This window comes from Nicotiana sylvestris, chromosome 6 (assembly GCF_000393655.2).
Source record: "Nicotiana sylvestris chromosome 6, ASM39365v2, whole genome shotgun sequence".
Classification (NCBI taxonomy): Eukaryota; Viridiplantae; Streptophyta; class Magnoliopsida; order Solanales; family Solanaceae; genus Nicotiana; species Nicotiana sylvestris.
Genome location: NC_091062.1, coordinates 70607222 through 70624022, shown reverse-complemented (window position 1 = coordinate 70624022; position 16801 = coordinate 70607222). Strand labels below are relative to the sequence as shown.

The window sequence follows — 16801 nt, the reverse complement described above, 5'->3', positions numbered from 1 at the left end:
AGCTGCTTTCCGAGTCCATTCTACAGCACTTGTGGTCTCTCTTTTGTATTTACTTTCTGTCTACTCTATTTGAGACAATAGTTTAGAGTTTTGTATATTCTACTGTTAGCTCGTACACTTGTGACATCAGGTCTTGAAAAATGTGCTAGTTGACATTTGATGGCTTTTGAGTATTTATTTCGTCACATTTGTTCTTATAATTGTTTACACTTTATTTTATTAAATTTCTCACCTCTTACTTATCTAATAATTAAAAATCAGCTATTTCTAAATTGTTAAAAGGAACAATCACATGAATAATTTACCGTTGGCTAACCTAACGGCGACGTTGGGTGCCATCACGACTTATACGAGAAATTGAGTTGTGACAGGATGTATTTATAGTTTAGAATTAGGCTAAAGTATAATTTTATAAACTTGGAGATTAAGAATAAATTATGAGGATAGGGAGTATTTTGGTGGGTTAGAAGCCAATTATGGCCGTTTAAGGCCGTCGCCCAACAACTAAATTGCAAAAGTCAAATTTTCTTTTTAAACGGGCCTGATGTGGGACACGATTGGCCCGGACCAAGATTTTAGCAGACCGGCTAGGTCATTCCAAATGAGACCAACACCTGATCCCATCCCCTTCTCCAACCCACTTACTCCCCCTCCCATTCCCCTATAGGCACCGTAGGATCAAATCAGATGGGTATCGAACCCAGAGTGGGACGGGACGAAACCCGGGCTTACTCGACCCACTTAACAACCTTACTTTTTCATTTTGGAGGCATGACCAAAAGTTGAGGGAAGTGCACAGTTAGCCACTAATTAGAGATGTCTTTACTCTTTAGCCACTGTTTAAAATGTATTTACTCTTTAGCTAGTGCTTAATAAATTTTTATCCATCCGGACGAAAATACCCCTATGCTATACATGGGTGTTGTGTAAATATTAAGGACATGTTGTCCTTAACTTTATGAATGATGTGTAAATATTAAAGATAAAGTGTCATGTATTTGCACCTTCCGTTGTTAAACTTTAGGACATCATGTCCTTAACTTCATATATGTAGTGTAAATGTTAAAGACATGGCGTCCTTAACTTCATGTGTGTAGTGTAAATGTTAAGGACACTATTTCCTTAATATTGGTGCCCTTAACATTTACACAACACTCATGAAGAAAAAATAAAATGTATTTTTATATTAATTTTAATAGAGTAGTATCTATTTTTGCTCAGTATTAAAAATACTGGATAAAAACTAAATAACATGTTAAAAAGTGGCTGCCCACGCCATTTCTACCCAAAAGTTAATACTTCCGAGCCCAAACCCTTCCAGGGTTTCCCGCACCCGTTGGAAACACTACTTACCGACAAAAGAACCGCAGAAAGCATAGTAGTCTTTTAACTCTGAATCGAAACTCTTCCCTTCGCTTTTTTAAAAACCCTCCTCTTCTTGGCGCTCCCTTTGCTGCTCCCTTATTTTACCTTCTCCATTGTTCGCCACTATCAAATCGACAAAATGCATGCCCCAGTTCTCGTTCTCCGTAAGTCCCCTTTTCTCTGTTTCTATTTTAATGGCTTGGGCTTTGTTGTACAAGATCGATCTTTTTCCTTTTTTGGCTAAAAACGACTGTTTGGTTTTTCTGGGTTTTGCTTAAATATGATGTTGTAATGGGTTTCTGTTAAAGATCGCCACCTTTGTCGTTTTGGGTTTTTGTTTTTGTTAATGTTCACTTTTTTGGAAGATCCTATCTCGTTATAATGGTTCTTATGATGGTTTGTTTTAAGCAGAGGATTCTATGAAGCGGGAACAAGGTGGCAAAGTACAGCGTGCCAACATTCAAGCTGCAAAGGTAAGACTAATGCGTGTTTCTGTGGTCTATATTTACGTTGAATGAAAAGCCAAAGCGTTGTTAGTTTATGAAATGATTGGTATTAAGTTGCCCATTTGGAGAGGGTGAAGGTGTACTTAATGAGTCATATTGATGTGTGTCTACTTGTGTGACATATGCAATTATCTTGTTTGTATTGCTCATCCAGGTTGATTCTCTTTGTCTTTCACTTTTGTCTGCCAGGCAGTTGCCGATATTATTCGTACCACTTTGGGTCCACGATCCATGTTGAAAATGCTGCTTGATGCTGCTGGAGGTATATTGGTCTTTGATATGTTAATTTTTTCATGAGAAGAGTATTGCACCAGAATCTTTTCCTATGCATATACTTGCTCATGCTGTTTCTCCACATAGTACTTGATGTTGAGTTTACTCTTTTTCCCCTTCTTGTACAGGAATTGTAGTAACCAATGATGGAAATGCAATTCTTCGTGAGTTAGATCTTGCACACCCTGCTGCAAAGGTATAGCCCCTCTCTCTCTCTCTCTGTGTGTTCTTCTACGTTCCCTTTTTTGGCTCAGGGATGTTTGTTTTGCATAACAGTATACCATTTGCCAATTGCTTTTTGAATTTCGTCGATCACTCAGTTGGATACTATCTTTCCTTTTCCCCCTTTCATGACATGTATGTCTCTGGGATGCTGCAGTCCATGATTGAACTAAGCCGTACCCAAGATGAAGAAGTAGGAGATGGAACTACATCAGTCATCGTCCTAGGTATGTTTGATTTAGTTTTTGTCCTTTCAATTGTGTGTTTTATCACTAAATTACTGACATGCAGTTTGTTTGCTTATCATGTCTCCACATGAATTACCTGCATTCTTAGTATTGACTTACATCATTCTTCTAAGTGATTATATCTGGGGAGTCCAATTGTGTTGGATATACGATGCAAGTGGATTTGCTCCTTACATATACATATAAATATATACATATGTACACTCACATACACATATACACAAACACAATTATAAGTGTATGTGCGTGTCTGGTTTTGGCTTCTTTCTTTGTTCCATTTTAAACTTATCCCATTGATTTTTTCTTGTTAAATTCTAGTATTTGGAACTAAAATGAAATTTACTAAGAGAAATAAAAAATGAATGCACCATAACTCGAATGCATGCCTGTGTGCGCCAAAAAGTAACCTTGAAGAAAAGTTTGTTTTTAAATCCCTTCTGAATCTAAATATCTGCAATTTCTTTGAAATATTTAGAATATGGTTGTGATAATGGGTGTTGGAAATGATGCCTTGTGATGTGTCCTTTGCCTAGTGAGTAGATGGTGAGATGATGTTGGAAGGCTTTGATGGACAAGGAATTTGGGAAGAAGGAAATATTGGAGAAAGAAAAGCAAATCCGTCAAGTGAGAACCTGGGAACATTAGAAACACAAAGCAACAACAACAAACCCAGTGGAGTCCCATTAGTGGGTCTGGGAAGGGTAGTGTGTACGCATACCTTACCCTTACCCTTACCCTTGGGAGGTAGTGAAGCTATTTTCGAGGCTCAGGAAGATAACCTGGGAACATTAGAAGCACAAAGCAACAACAACAAACCAGTGGAGTCCCATTAGTGGGTCTGGGAAGGGTAGTGTGTACGCATACCTTACCCTTACCCTTACCCTTACCCTTGGGAGGTAGTGAAGCTATTTTCGAGGCTCAGGAAGATAAGAGAACAGTAGAAACAAGCAACAACAACAAAGGCCCGGAGGATAATACCAGCAATCTAAGAATCAGATAAATAGATTGAGAAAAAAATAATAGTAATCTAAGAACAACTGAACAAGACATTATGAGACTAGCCCTAAAAATTTGGTATGGAACAGAAAATTGCTCGACTACCTACTAACCTTTTACCCTAATTTTCGACCTCCACATCATCCTATCAAGGGCCATGTCCTTGGTAAGCTGAAGTCGTGCCATATCCTGTCTGATCACTTCTCTCCAGTACTTCTTAGGTTGCTCTCTACCTTTCCTCATATCCACCCAAGCCAACCGCTCACACCTCCTAACTAGGACATTTAAGCATCTTCTTTTCACATGCTCGAACCATCTAACCCCGCTTCCTGCATCTTGTCCTACATGGGGTGATGTACTTTCAAGGTTTTGCACCTCTCAAGCACAAAGAAGAGAGAAAAACAAAAGCACCCCGCTAAAGTTTTTCACAAAACTAGCGGAAGTGTTTTTCAAACTCATATTAGAAGAATGTAAGATGAAAAGAAACCCCACTCACACGTTCTTCAATCCCGCAAGATTGCAAAAAGAGTTGATTAAAGGAAGAACAATAAAACAAAAAGTAAATCACGTTTTTGAAGCAAGAGCTTAGAAAAAGCTAATCTCCCATGTTTATTTTCAGCATATTGAGCCCTTTAAATAGGCCTTACAATAATTAAAATTGATAAGGTTAAGGAAAACTAATCCTAATTAAACTAGAATAAGAATAAGACTAAGAAAATCTATCCTAACTAAAATAGGAAAAAGAATTCTAGTAGGAATGGACTACCAACTAACAATCCTATTTTGACCAAAACTATAAATATAATCCTACTAAAACAAGAATTAAATTACTAGGAAACAAGAAATAAGAAATACTTATCTTTATGGAAAAGAAATTCTAATCTTGAATGGATTCTTGGACTTCTTGAATCTCTTGGATTCTTGACCTTCTTGATCTTGCACCTCTCAAGCACAAAGAAGAGAGAAAAACAAAAGCACCCCGCTAAAGTTTTTCACAAAGCTAGCGAAAGCGTTCTTCAAACTCACGTTAATAGAATGTAAGATGTAAAGAAACCTCACTAACACGTTCTTCAGTCCTGCAAGAAGTGTTGAATAAAGGAAAAACAATGAAACAAAAAATAAATCACGTCTTTGAAGCAAGAGCTTAGAAAAACTAATCACCTATGTTTATTTTCAGCATATTGAGCCCTTTAAATAGGCGTTAGAATAAGCAAAATTGATAAGGTTAAGGAAAACTAATCCTAATTAAACTAGAATAAGAATAAGGCTAAAAAAACATATCCTAAGTAAAATAGGAAAAAGAATTCTAGTAAGAATGGACTACCAACTAGCAATTCTAGTTTGACTAGAACTATAAATATAATCCTACTAAAACAAGAATCAAATTACTAGGAAACAAGAAATAAGAAATTCTAATCTTGAATGGATTCTTGGACTTCTTGAATTTCTTGGATTCTTGACCTTAGTGATCTTGCATCGGGGTGTCACCACCTCCTTCACCCGAATTTCTTCATTCTTGATTTTATCCAACCTAATATGCTCGCACATCCATCTCAACATCCTCATTTATGCTACTTTCATCTTCTACATATGGGAGTTCTTGACTGGTTAGCACTTTGCCCCATGCAACATAATCAGTCTAACTAGTATTCTGTAGAACTTACCTCTAAGTTTTAGTGGCACATTTTTGTCGCACAAGACACAGGTTGCTAACCTCCATTTCATCCACCCCATCCTTATATGGTGTGTGACATCCTCATCAATCTCCCCATTCCCTTGGATAACTGACCTGAGATATTTGAAACTTCCTCTATTGGGGATGACTTGTGAATCAAGCCTCATGTCCATGTCTTCTTCCACCGTCACATCGCTGAACTTGTATTCCAAATATTCTGTCTTCATTCTGGTTAACTTGAAACCTTTAGACTCAGATCCGTCTCCAAACCTCCGACTTATTGTTCACACTGCAATTAGAAACACAAAGCAAAGGAGGATAATACAGAATAAAAGATTAAGACATTATAGAATCTCAAGCGATGAGGTCAACGTGTATGGAAATCAATCAACGAATCAACCATCACTTCACTTGTTACCTTGTCCTGAAGTTGATACTTGACGCGCTCATAGTCTTTTTGTTGGTTTTATTAGGCAAAATTGAAAAAACTTGAAGTGAAAGGGTGGGAACCCCTCATCAAATATTCTAACCCCTCCAATGTTGGACCAGAAGGGGGGAGTTAATATCATTTAGTTTGTTCGAGTTATACAAAACAATCTAACAAGAGAGATAAAGAAATTGATAAGTTGGTTTTCTCTCCCAATCTCTCTTAAACCTAATAGGTTAATAGAGTGCAAGGTTTTTAAACAATGAAATCCAATTAGCTGAATTAATTAGCTTCATATGTATCGCTTTTCTTTTTACCCAAATATTGAATTACTATATTTAGCATGAACTTCACTTTGCTGGGGGTATATGTTGTATGGAGTTATTCTTGAATTTTACCTTAGATTTCTCATATTAGCTGAAAATTATACATAATTACTAGGTTTCAGGGCCTGCATGATGTTGATAAAATAATGGATTACAGTTCTAACCAAATAAGTGCTTTCACTTTTTCTGATTTTTAACATTTTTTATATTTTTCCAATATGTTTGAAGCTGGCGAGATGCTCCATGTTGCGGAAGCTTTTATTGACAAGAAGTATCATCCTACTGTGATATGTCGAGGTAGAGTATGTCTTCTAATTGCTTTTGTCTCATGTCCCATGATTCGTGATTTTAATTAGCACTCCTGTTAGCAGCTTATGGTAAAGCGCTGGAGGATGCAATTGCTGTGCTTGACAAGATTGCAATGACCATTGATGTCAAGGATCGTAAGTTTCTGAACCCTTTTATGGGTTCTTTGTCAGCTTTATAGGGAGTACATCTGCTTTTTAGTCTTTTTTTAAAATCTGATTTTTAGTATGTCATATTTAGAGTCATGTAAGGTTTTTCTTTTGGGAGGCGGGAGGTAGGAGGTTATATGAATGCCCGAGTGATGTTTAATGGCTTCTTTAATAATCTGAAACTTTCAGCATTTTTGGTTATTTGTTTGCAGAGTGTTGCTTTTGGCTTATAGGTAAATAGGGGTATAACTGTTAAGTATGAGTTTTGGTTGAATTTGACTGTGTTATCAATACCAAGGAGGATATGATGTGTCTTTGGGTGCTAGAACTTTGTCATAGAAATGGAATCTTAATCGGTTGTTTCCTTTGAAATTCTATTGATAATATGTGGGCAGAAGTGCATAGTTACAATGGCCTGAGAAGTTAGAAGTTTTGCTGTTAATAAGGGGCATTATCATCTGATCTACTTGCCATTGTCAATGAAAATCATTTTTTTGTGAAATAGTTCTGTTTAATCGGGTATGAGTAAACTTTTGGAAACTTCACAATCATTTTATGCATCAGGTTATTCTCTTTTTTCCACGTGTATAGTATTTTTGCTCATGTATCTGAAAGAAAAGGGAAGCACGTGTTAAAATTCTTGGCAAGGGTCTGTATGGTGTTATCGAAGCTCATTCATAATATCTTTGAATATGCTCTATGATATGCATTATTACTCACATTATGTTCAAATTGTGATAGGTGCAACAATGTTGGGGCTGGTGAAAAGCTGCATTGGCACAAAATTTACTAGTCAATTTGGGGATTTGATTGCAGTAAGTAGTAGATTAATTGCATTTACCTACGCTTTTTTGCCAAAAAATAAACTGAAAAGAAATAATTAAAAAATCTATATCAAGTGCGGAATCTGTTGTTGAGTATTCTGTAAACTATCTTGTTTAGAACTGAGGATGTTTCAACAGAACTTGTTTTTCATCATGGATTCCATTGATTTAAGACTTCAAAGTGTTCTGCTAGAAACTGTGTTATATTGGCCAAAGAGGCTCTTTCGGTGTCCTCCAAGACTTGCTGTAGCTTTGCATCAGTTCATGAGCCTTGACTGTTTGCAATCAAGTGTTATTAGGTTTCTTCTGTTATAGATAACCACCAAAATATACAAGAATAAGTTGTTGCATGTTAGTTTTACCTTTGAATAATGTGCATCCACTTATATTGAAGCGATGTAATATGCTTAATTCAGTTAGGAAATCTCCAATAAGCATGCTTATTCTTTGTTACTTCTTTTTCCGGTTGGGCTTTCCAAACCACCTTACCTGCCTAAATTTACATCTAGCAGACAATTGTTACTTACTAAAACCGTTAAGGCCTTCTCTAGTTATATTTTTACAGCCATATATGCTTTTGATTACTTAATATGTGAATTTGATGATTATTAAAGTCACTATTTGCATCTTGATGAGGAATATAGGATTCACATTTATTGATGTCTTAAAAATAGATTATGATGAAATGAAGCATATATTTTTATTCAGATGATTTCTGGGCTGATTCTTTTTATCTATCTCAGGATTTGGCAATTGATGCCACAACAATTGTTGGTGTGGAAGTTGGACAAGGGTTGCGTGAGGTGGACATCAAGAAGTACATTAAGGTGGAGAAGGTACCTGGTGGGCAGTTGGAAGACTCAACAGTGCTTAAAGGAGTTATGATGAACAAAGATGTAGTTGCCCCTGGCAAAATGAGAAGAAAGATTGTGAATCCCCGCATCATTCTTCTTGATTCTCCTTTGGAGTACAAAAAAGGCGAGAACCAAACCAATGCAGAGTTGCTTAGAGAGGAAGATTGGAATGTCTTATTGAAGATGGAAGAAGAGTACATTGAGAACATGTGTGCGCAGATATTGAAGTTCAAACCAGATGTTGTTATTACTGAAAAAGGACTTAGTGACCTGGCATGCCATTATCTGAGCAAGGCTGGTGTCAGTGCAATCAGAAGGCTAAGGAAGACTGACAACAATAGAATTGCCAAAGCTTGTGGGGCAGTTATTGTCAATAGACCTGATGAGTTGCAGGAATCTGATGTTGGTACTGGTGCTGGTCTCTTTGAGGTGAAAAAAATTGGCGATGAGTTCTTCACTTTCATTGTTGATTGCAAGGATCCAAAAGCATGTACAGTCCTTCTAAGGGGTGCCAGTAAAGATCTACTGAATGAAGTAGAAAGAAACCTACAGGTATTTCCTAAAATTCTATGGCCGAGTAGCTTTTACACAATGCATTATGTTGAGCTGTTCTATATACTTCTTTTTACAGGATGCAATGTCTGTCGCTAGGAACATCATCAAGAATCCTAAACTAGTTCCTGGTGGTGGTGCAACAGAGTTGACTGTATCTGCTATGTTGAAGCAGAAAAGTTCATCTATTGAAGGCATTGAAAAGGTAAACTATGTACTTCAACCTTTAGCAACTTTTATTATGAAATCAATTCATGAATATAGCATGTACAATGACGCTTTGTGGAAATTGAAAAGGCTAAAGTGAGGATGCTAAATTGGTTTTCCTTAATTTCTCAAATTTCAGTGGCCTTACGAAGCTGCTGCAATAGCGTTTGAAGCTATTCCACGTACGTTGGCTCAGAACTGTGGTGTGAATGTTATTCGTACAATGACGGCGCTCCAAGGAAAGGTGAAAGATTTATATTATTGAGGTGGAATTGCTACTTTAGCATCTGCTTGCATTTCATCTAACTCATTTTGTATTACTATAGCATGCAAATGGCGAGAATGCATGGATAGGCATAGATGGGAATACTGGTGAGATTGCTGATATGAAAGAGCAGAAGGTATAATATTAAATTCCTCAAACACCATTGCAAACACCTTTAACCACTGCTCCTCCAAAAGAAAAAAAAGAAGAAACAAACAAACAAAAAGGAAAAGCTTCTGTCATCACGGAAACTATACCGAGTTTTGATGGGTTCCTGTCATCTTTGCAGCATCCTTAGTTTGTTTTATCACTTTTTTGACCTGCCTTTGACTGATAATGATAAATTTCACCACTTCTATTAATTCAAGAAACATTCAAATTCCAGATATGGGATTCCTACACCGTGAAAGCTCAGGCGTTCAAAACTGCCATTGAAGCTGCTTGCTTACTCCTGAGAATTGATGATATTGTGAGTGGGATCAAGAAGAAACAGGCCCCTGGAGCAAGCCAAGGTCCATCTAAGCCAAAAGTTGAGGGTGAAGATGACGCAGACAATGACCAGCTAATTCCTGAATGAGATATCTAGTGAGTGCACGGAATTACTTCCCGAGCCCAGACTGCAGCTGAAAAACCATTTTGATATGTGCATCTTTTTGCATGTTCTTTAATGCTAATCAATGCTGATTTTTTCAAAAGTTTTGCCCTTAAGGTGTGACTTCTGCTGTTCTGAATGTACACAGTTGTCAGCGAATAGTAATCATTTGCTTACGTTGTAGTTGAATTAGATCTCTTTTGATTGTTGGATGTATATTATGTTTGATATTGCTAGTGCAAAATTGTCACTCCTGACTAGTAGTTTTCTTGAGATTGAATGTTTGATGAATTAATCGTTGTCTTTCCTGAAGTGGTTCATTATGATTCTCCAGAATCGTTTTAATTTGATGGCATTTGCTTTAACGTTTAAATTACTTGTAAAGCACTCTGGATAAATGCTAAAGCCTGCAAGTTACTTTAAGCCTTTACTAAAGGTTATTCCGGTCAAATGGATTAAACCTCTAGATGGTTGCCTAAAGCTCAGATGAAATCCAGGATTAGTAGGTGACGGAGGATGCTTAAGAAATCAAAAGAGAGACCTAGTTATGGTGTAAACTTTCTTTGGTTCCTTTACGAACAACCTTGCTGAAGCTAAGGCTATCCTATTTGACCGAAATTGGCGTACAAAAATAGACTTAAAGAGGTCTGAAATTGAATCTGACTCTCTAATCCTAATTAGTGGTACACCTTAGCAGATTGCCCAATTAGTTGATCATATTAGGCAGGAAGGCCACATCATCTTCTCATACTGCTACAGAGAAGTTAATTGTACGACATACCTGTTATATGACTGGAGTTTACATAGGAAGACTTCTACCTTCTTTACTTTGAAGAATGACAAAATTCAACTTGTCAATTTCAGAATTAGGACTACCAAAAATTCCTTCAACGTTTAGCCACATCTTTTGGTTCACTCTGACGGTGATGGAATATTTGATCCGCACAAACTTCTACTTTTGTGCTCCACATATTTTTAATAAGGAGTTGATTAGCCTAGTTTTCTGGCAGCTCCTCAGGTTCTCTTTTATGTGTTCTTTAATATACAGGTTGAGGTCAATACCTAACCTCTCACCACAATGGTGATACTATTAAATAAATAAATAAAAAAATAAATAAAAAAACTAAAAGTTACTTAGCTTTGGATATGTATGGTAAGAGAAGCGTCACATAATTGGTTGTTCTAGTGCTTAATGATGGGTAGTTTTTCACAATTGCTAATGTTCTTTGATATAGCGTTTATTTTATGTGCATTTTCTCATTATCAAAGTTAACCGCGAACCTAGGAGTGTTAGACTAATGGAAGAAAAACTTATTACGTTGTATCTTTTGTTAATATGTTACTTTCAATAGCACAAATTTTGGTTTTCTTTTTCCCAAATAATATTATACGGAGTAGTATTTCTTAAGATGGAAAGCTCTAAAACGCTAGATAATGCATACTTTCATAGGACTCTTTCTCATTTCACATTATTTTTTAGCAGATCAAATTGTTGCAAGTTTGGAGGTTGATAGCTAATTGTTGATTACAATCAATTCTGTGACCACCATATTAACTGGTGGTGTTTAAGACAATCAATCCGCTCGGAACACGACTTTAAGTAACTTAAGGAGTTTTTTGACCACCATATTAACCTCTGGCGGTGTTTGAGACACATATAATACAAATCTTCACTAAGGATGTGTTTGGTACGAAGAAAAATATTTTTCGAAAAATGTTTTTTAATTTTTCCATGTTTGATTGGCTTAAATATTTTGGAAAACCTTTTCTTCATGAACTCATTTTCCTCCAATTGAAGGAAAATATTTTCCCTATCAAGAGAAGGGAAAATATATTCCAAAACTCTTTTTAACCTTCACCACCCACCAACCCACCCCCACCACCCCACCCACCACCAACCTCCACCCTAAATAGAAATATTATTAATGGTACTTTCTTTTTATGTTATAGATAGAGTACCTTTTTTTTTTATTTCAACAAATAAGTATATTTTTTATGATATAAAAAAGTATTTTTTTTTCCTTTTTAACAAAAAGAGTACTTTCTTTTCATGATGTAAAAAAGTATTTTTTATTATCTAACTAAACGCTAGAAAATATTTTCCAAAAAAAAAAATTCACTCACCAACCAAACAAGGGAAAATAAGTCATAAAACCACTTATTTTCCATATTTTTGAAAATATTTTCTATCGTACCAAATACACCCTAAATCTAGCTAACTTTGAAGACAATTTATAGCCCATAAACATCAAAAATGGTGTATTCAGGAGTGTCTCCAAACTTTTCCAAACGTTTAGTTTGAGGTTGCCACGTCATTGCTTTTTTCCACATTCCCTCTATTTTTCTCCAAATCTCAATTTTCTGAGACCACTTGTATTCCTATTTTTCTGAAACGGTGCAGCAATCCTCTAATTCGAAGTACCATTAATATGCAAGTTGAAACTTTTCGCAAGGCAATAGAGCTATAGAAGAAATTATAGCTATGCCATTCACCAACCAATTTTTTTTACGAGGGACCAAAAGTATTTTCCTTTAGTTCTGGAGATAAAAAAAAAAAGTTTTTCATGTTGTGTCATTCTTACCAGTATTACTAGTAGTACTCTTGTATTTCCTCTTTGTTATTATACGAGTGTCTTTATTTTATTGTTATTATTGTTGTATAGTTGGTTGCTTCCTGTTTAGCGTTCCTTAAGCGGAGGGTTTACTGGAAACAGCATCTCTGCATTCACAAAGTAGGGGTAAGGTTTGCGTACACACTACTCTCCCCCAAACCCCACTTGTGTGGATTACATTGGGTTTGTTATTGTTGTTGTAGTAGTAATTGTCCCGCAATGCAATGTAGATATTTATTGTTCTAAAATTCAAATTGAGTAATATAGGCCTACGCCCCATAGAAATTGTTTACATGTCCCTTGGCTCGTAGATCTTGCCAAAAGGTAAGAATATTCTAGCTCTTCTGGAGTGGTATGTCACTGCTGGTCCCCCCCCCCCCCGGTAAGGAAGCCTTCTTCGCCTTCCACCTAAGGTGCGCCAATAACTGTCCACTGAATAAAAATATTAAACTAAAAGCCCAAACAAAATGATCACCTAGGGAAAAAAGGCCATTTACAGATAATGAAGAACTATAAGACTGAATTACCTAGGTTGCCTGTGCCTATAAGAAATCGTGGAGCGACTCATTAACACTAATAGAACTCTGCACAAAGTTTCCTTTCATGATATGAGTTACTACCCCTTGAATACAATGTAAATATTTATTGTTCTAAATTTCAAATTGAGTAATATAGGCTTACACGTTATAGAAATTGTTTACATGTCCCTTGGCACGTAGGTCTTGCCACAAGGTTAGAATATTCTAGCTCTTCCGGAGTGGCGTGTCACTTCTAGCTCTTCCAAAGTGGTGTTTCCAATTTTCAATTTTCAAACTTACCCCGACCACGTCTAAAGACTCACCTCAAATTTTTCACACAAGTTCTAAATGATATAAAGAACCTATTCTAACTCCCGGAACAACAATCCAAACCCGATAGTGTCAAAGTCAACTCCCGATCAAACCAATAAACTTTCCAAACCTTTAAATTGCCAACCTTCGCCAATTAGGGCTAAAACTTTCTAGAAACATCCAAATGCAAATTTGGGCATACGTCCAACTCCAAAATCACCATCCGGACCTAACGGGCCCATCAAAACTCCAATCTGAGTTCAATTACACAAAAGTCAAACTTGGTCAACCCTTTCAACTTAAAGCTTCCAGAATGAGATTCATTATTCCAAATAAATCCTGAACCACTCAAAAACCAAAACAGACCATATAGGCAAATCTTAATACATCATATGAAGATATTCAAGACCTCAAATCACCGAACGAAAATGCTAATATTCAAAACGACCGGCCGAATCGTTACTTTCTCCCCCACTTAAACATACGTTCATCTTCGAACGTGCCAAAAGTCATTCCAAAGCTATCAAAACTCCGTATAAACTCACCATACACTTACCCATGAGTGATCCCACGTCACCTCAATCAACATAAGCCTGTCACCACCATCCAACCAAAGAATTTTTCTTCAACCTTAGTCCATAAACATTGGAACCTTATCTTTAACATCGGGAATTCATTGTAAGACCCGATTCTTGCATCTATACACTGAATAAGTCTGAACAAGTTATATCAATACATAATCATATTCCAAGATATAATAACATGATAAACTCATAACCACTCATCAGATCAACAAGTTGTGGAGCTCTCTCGCCCAACAAGAATCATTGCTAAATTCTAAGGTGACTAGTGACGTTATTCTGTCAAACATACCTTAATTAAATTCGATAGCACTCATTCCAGATCCAATAACCTCGACCGACGTTATTTCATCATCCACTACAAGATACTCGACCGACATGCCACACCAATATCTCCTAGTGCCACATACTATGCAATCTTTGCACCAAATAAACAACAACTCGAACATCCCAATGATGGAAAGAGAATTAAATGAGAGAACCATCCTGCAGCTCAACAGATACCGCCACAAGGCGCAATTCTATGAGCCCATCACACAAAGGAGAAACAAAACATACAAAATAAGCACAAAGAATCATATCCTAACATAACTCTGCTACGATGTGCAACCTAATCCAAGCACTAGTCCATATGGAATACCTCGAGCCATGATGCTCACAATCAACAACCTTATGCACGTCGACAAAAAACACGCGAAGTGCATGGCCATAACAATGGAGAAACGTATAGCACAATATACCACAAGTAGAAAAACCATAACCAAGGCGCAATCAACCATTCAACGCCCTAAGACCATCTCGCTCGAATTATGCCACAAGGCCCAAATAGAACCGCATCATGTGTGTAAATAGTCAACAGTCTCACAACTCATTGTAGCATAGGAGAGTAACACATGGAACATATCAGAACACAAATAAGATCAACTCTAACCAATGACATACCCCTAAATAATAGTTGTGCTGAGTAAACAAATCTGACCCGATGTAGAATACGCATTCTTATTAGGCCTACTAATGGCTTCCAAATCAATTTCGATCCTCCTGAAATAGGTAGATAACCTCCAAAAAAATCCACAATAATCTATCTATAACACATTTACTCAGATGACAACCTCTCAACATACCTTCATAGTCCACAACTAAGGAACAATCTGCCTCTGAGAATCCTCATAGTCTTCAAATCCCTAGAATACATGAATCTCTATGTCTAATCCTAACTCCATCGCACAAGTGACTAACACATCCCTCATGCACAATCATTTCACGAGAAATACTTCCTTAATTCTTCCATGCCACATAGCAAAATCTAAACATAAGTAGTTGACCAACCAGACGATTATCATGGTACCAGTCAAACATCCGCAAGTCAAAACATAGTGTGCCTTCTAAAATACGCACCCTTCTTAGGTGATACCAGATAGTGCCAGTATTCTTCTGAATATCTGAAGTCGTCCATTCTGTCTATAACTCATGACCTAACAGAATCGTAACCTCGTATATGCAAACCTCAATCCCACAGGTCGCACCGCATCTATCATGCCATCATATGAAAACACGAGAACCCCATTACTAACTCTGAATCACAAGAAGGATACACGTTCCGTCAACCAGAAATCTTCCACTTGACCCTATCTAGGAGAAAATCACCACAATCAACAAAACTTTCTCATGCTTGTAGAAAAATATCTGCCCCAAACCATGGCTGAAACCATCGAGAACTCTTCAAAATCTATTTGCACATAACCAATCCATAAGAATTGAATCCCTCTAACTCAACCAAGTCACGCAGGTCGCCAAGCCCAAGAGTATTACCACAAAATACTTGTAGAGTCTTACCACACCAAAGGAACCGACTGCTTCTATTACTATGCTGATCTAACCCACTAACAAGATGTCCTATTTCTTTGAGTTCCCCTCGACTTACCTTCAAGCTAACACCTCTCCTTGTCAGTCCACTACGGTCCTTAACCCCAAGCTCGTCCTAAGAGATCCTATCATACCACATCGTTCTAAGGCCCATAAGTCATTGTATCCCTCTTAAACACCCAATAATATTGCAATCGAGATACCCACTCTGAAGAGACCTTCGTTGAATCTGAAACTGTGTTCTTTAACCTCTCTGATAATGAAATGTATAAATCACTAATGTTATATAAATACCGCAAGTCTCGACACCAGCCAATGCAAATCTCAGATCTTAGCCATATACAATTTTGGGAAAATCCTCAAATATAACATATGAATCTTGAACTCTTTAAAACCTTCTCAAGAGTCCTCCACTCTGCTCTCTTCTCAAATGCACCGCCAATAGGAGCCAAACGACTTGTGCTCCACCCACCTTTAAGCAATCAAGTGAATCCCTTCTTCTTGCACACAATGTCCACTAAAAATAACACGCTTAAATCACTCCACGATTTCCATATATTCATAAAGTGTAATACATCATGCATCCAGAAATTTCCTTAATCGAGTTATCCTCGAAATCAACCTCTTCAAGTCATAACTGATCCACAAGTATGCCTTAGACCAAAACTAACATAACACATGACCATGCAATCTGATCATCGACAACAGACTCCCCCACTTGGCTCGAAGCTACAAAACTTAACATCCAATAATCCACAACACCCTTACTCTGTAGGTGCCATAATTTCGCACTGTAATTCAACTAAATCCTTCATACAATCATGTAGCTCTAATTATAAAATACCACAAATCATCTGCTAAGCGCATATTCATTTTTGTGACAGCTGTGCGAACTTTCTCAAGCGATACAAACTTAAATTGCAACACAAAATCTACTGATAGGAAGGAAGCTCTCCACATAAACATCATAAGAGTCACACAACCTTAGAATATCCGCAGGAGATAACCCACCCACTTAGCCTTAACCTGGCATTTCTCTATGCCCTTTCATGGCCACAACCGCTATACAATCACTTAATCCTTCCAATTATGAACTCGTCAACAAGACATAAGAATCTGATTTAT

The 16801-nt window shown here is 37.0% G+C and overlaps 1 protein-coding gene across 1 annotated transcript; it reads left to right on the top strand.

Annotated features, from left to right (window-relative positions):
• Positions 1-1329: 1329 nt before the first annotated feature.
• LOC104234928 (T-complex protein 1 subunit gamma) lies at positions 1330-10082 on the top strand. The gene is made up of 13 exons (XM_009788575.2): positions 1330-1529; positions 1777-1838; positions 2061-2133; positions 2273-2340; positions 2524-2593; positions 6267-6335; positions 6410-6481; positions 7235-7308; positions 8061-8723; positions 8803-8928; positions 9070-9174; positions 9257-9331; positions 9581-10082. The coding sequence occupies exons 1-13, from the start codon at positions 1505-1507 to the stop codon at positions 9770-9772; spliced, it is 1674 nt and encodes a 557-aa protein (XP_009786877.1). The 5' UTR covers positions 1330-1504; the 3' UTR covers positions 9773-10082.
• The last annotated feature ends 6719 nt before the right edge of the window (positions 10083-16801 follow it).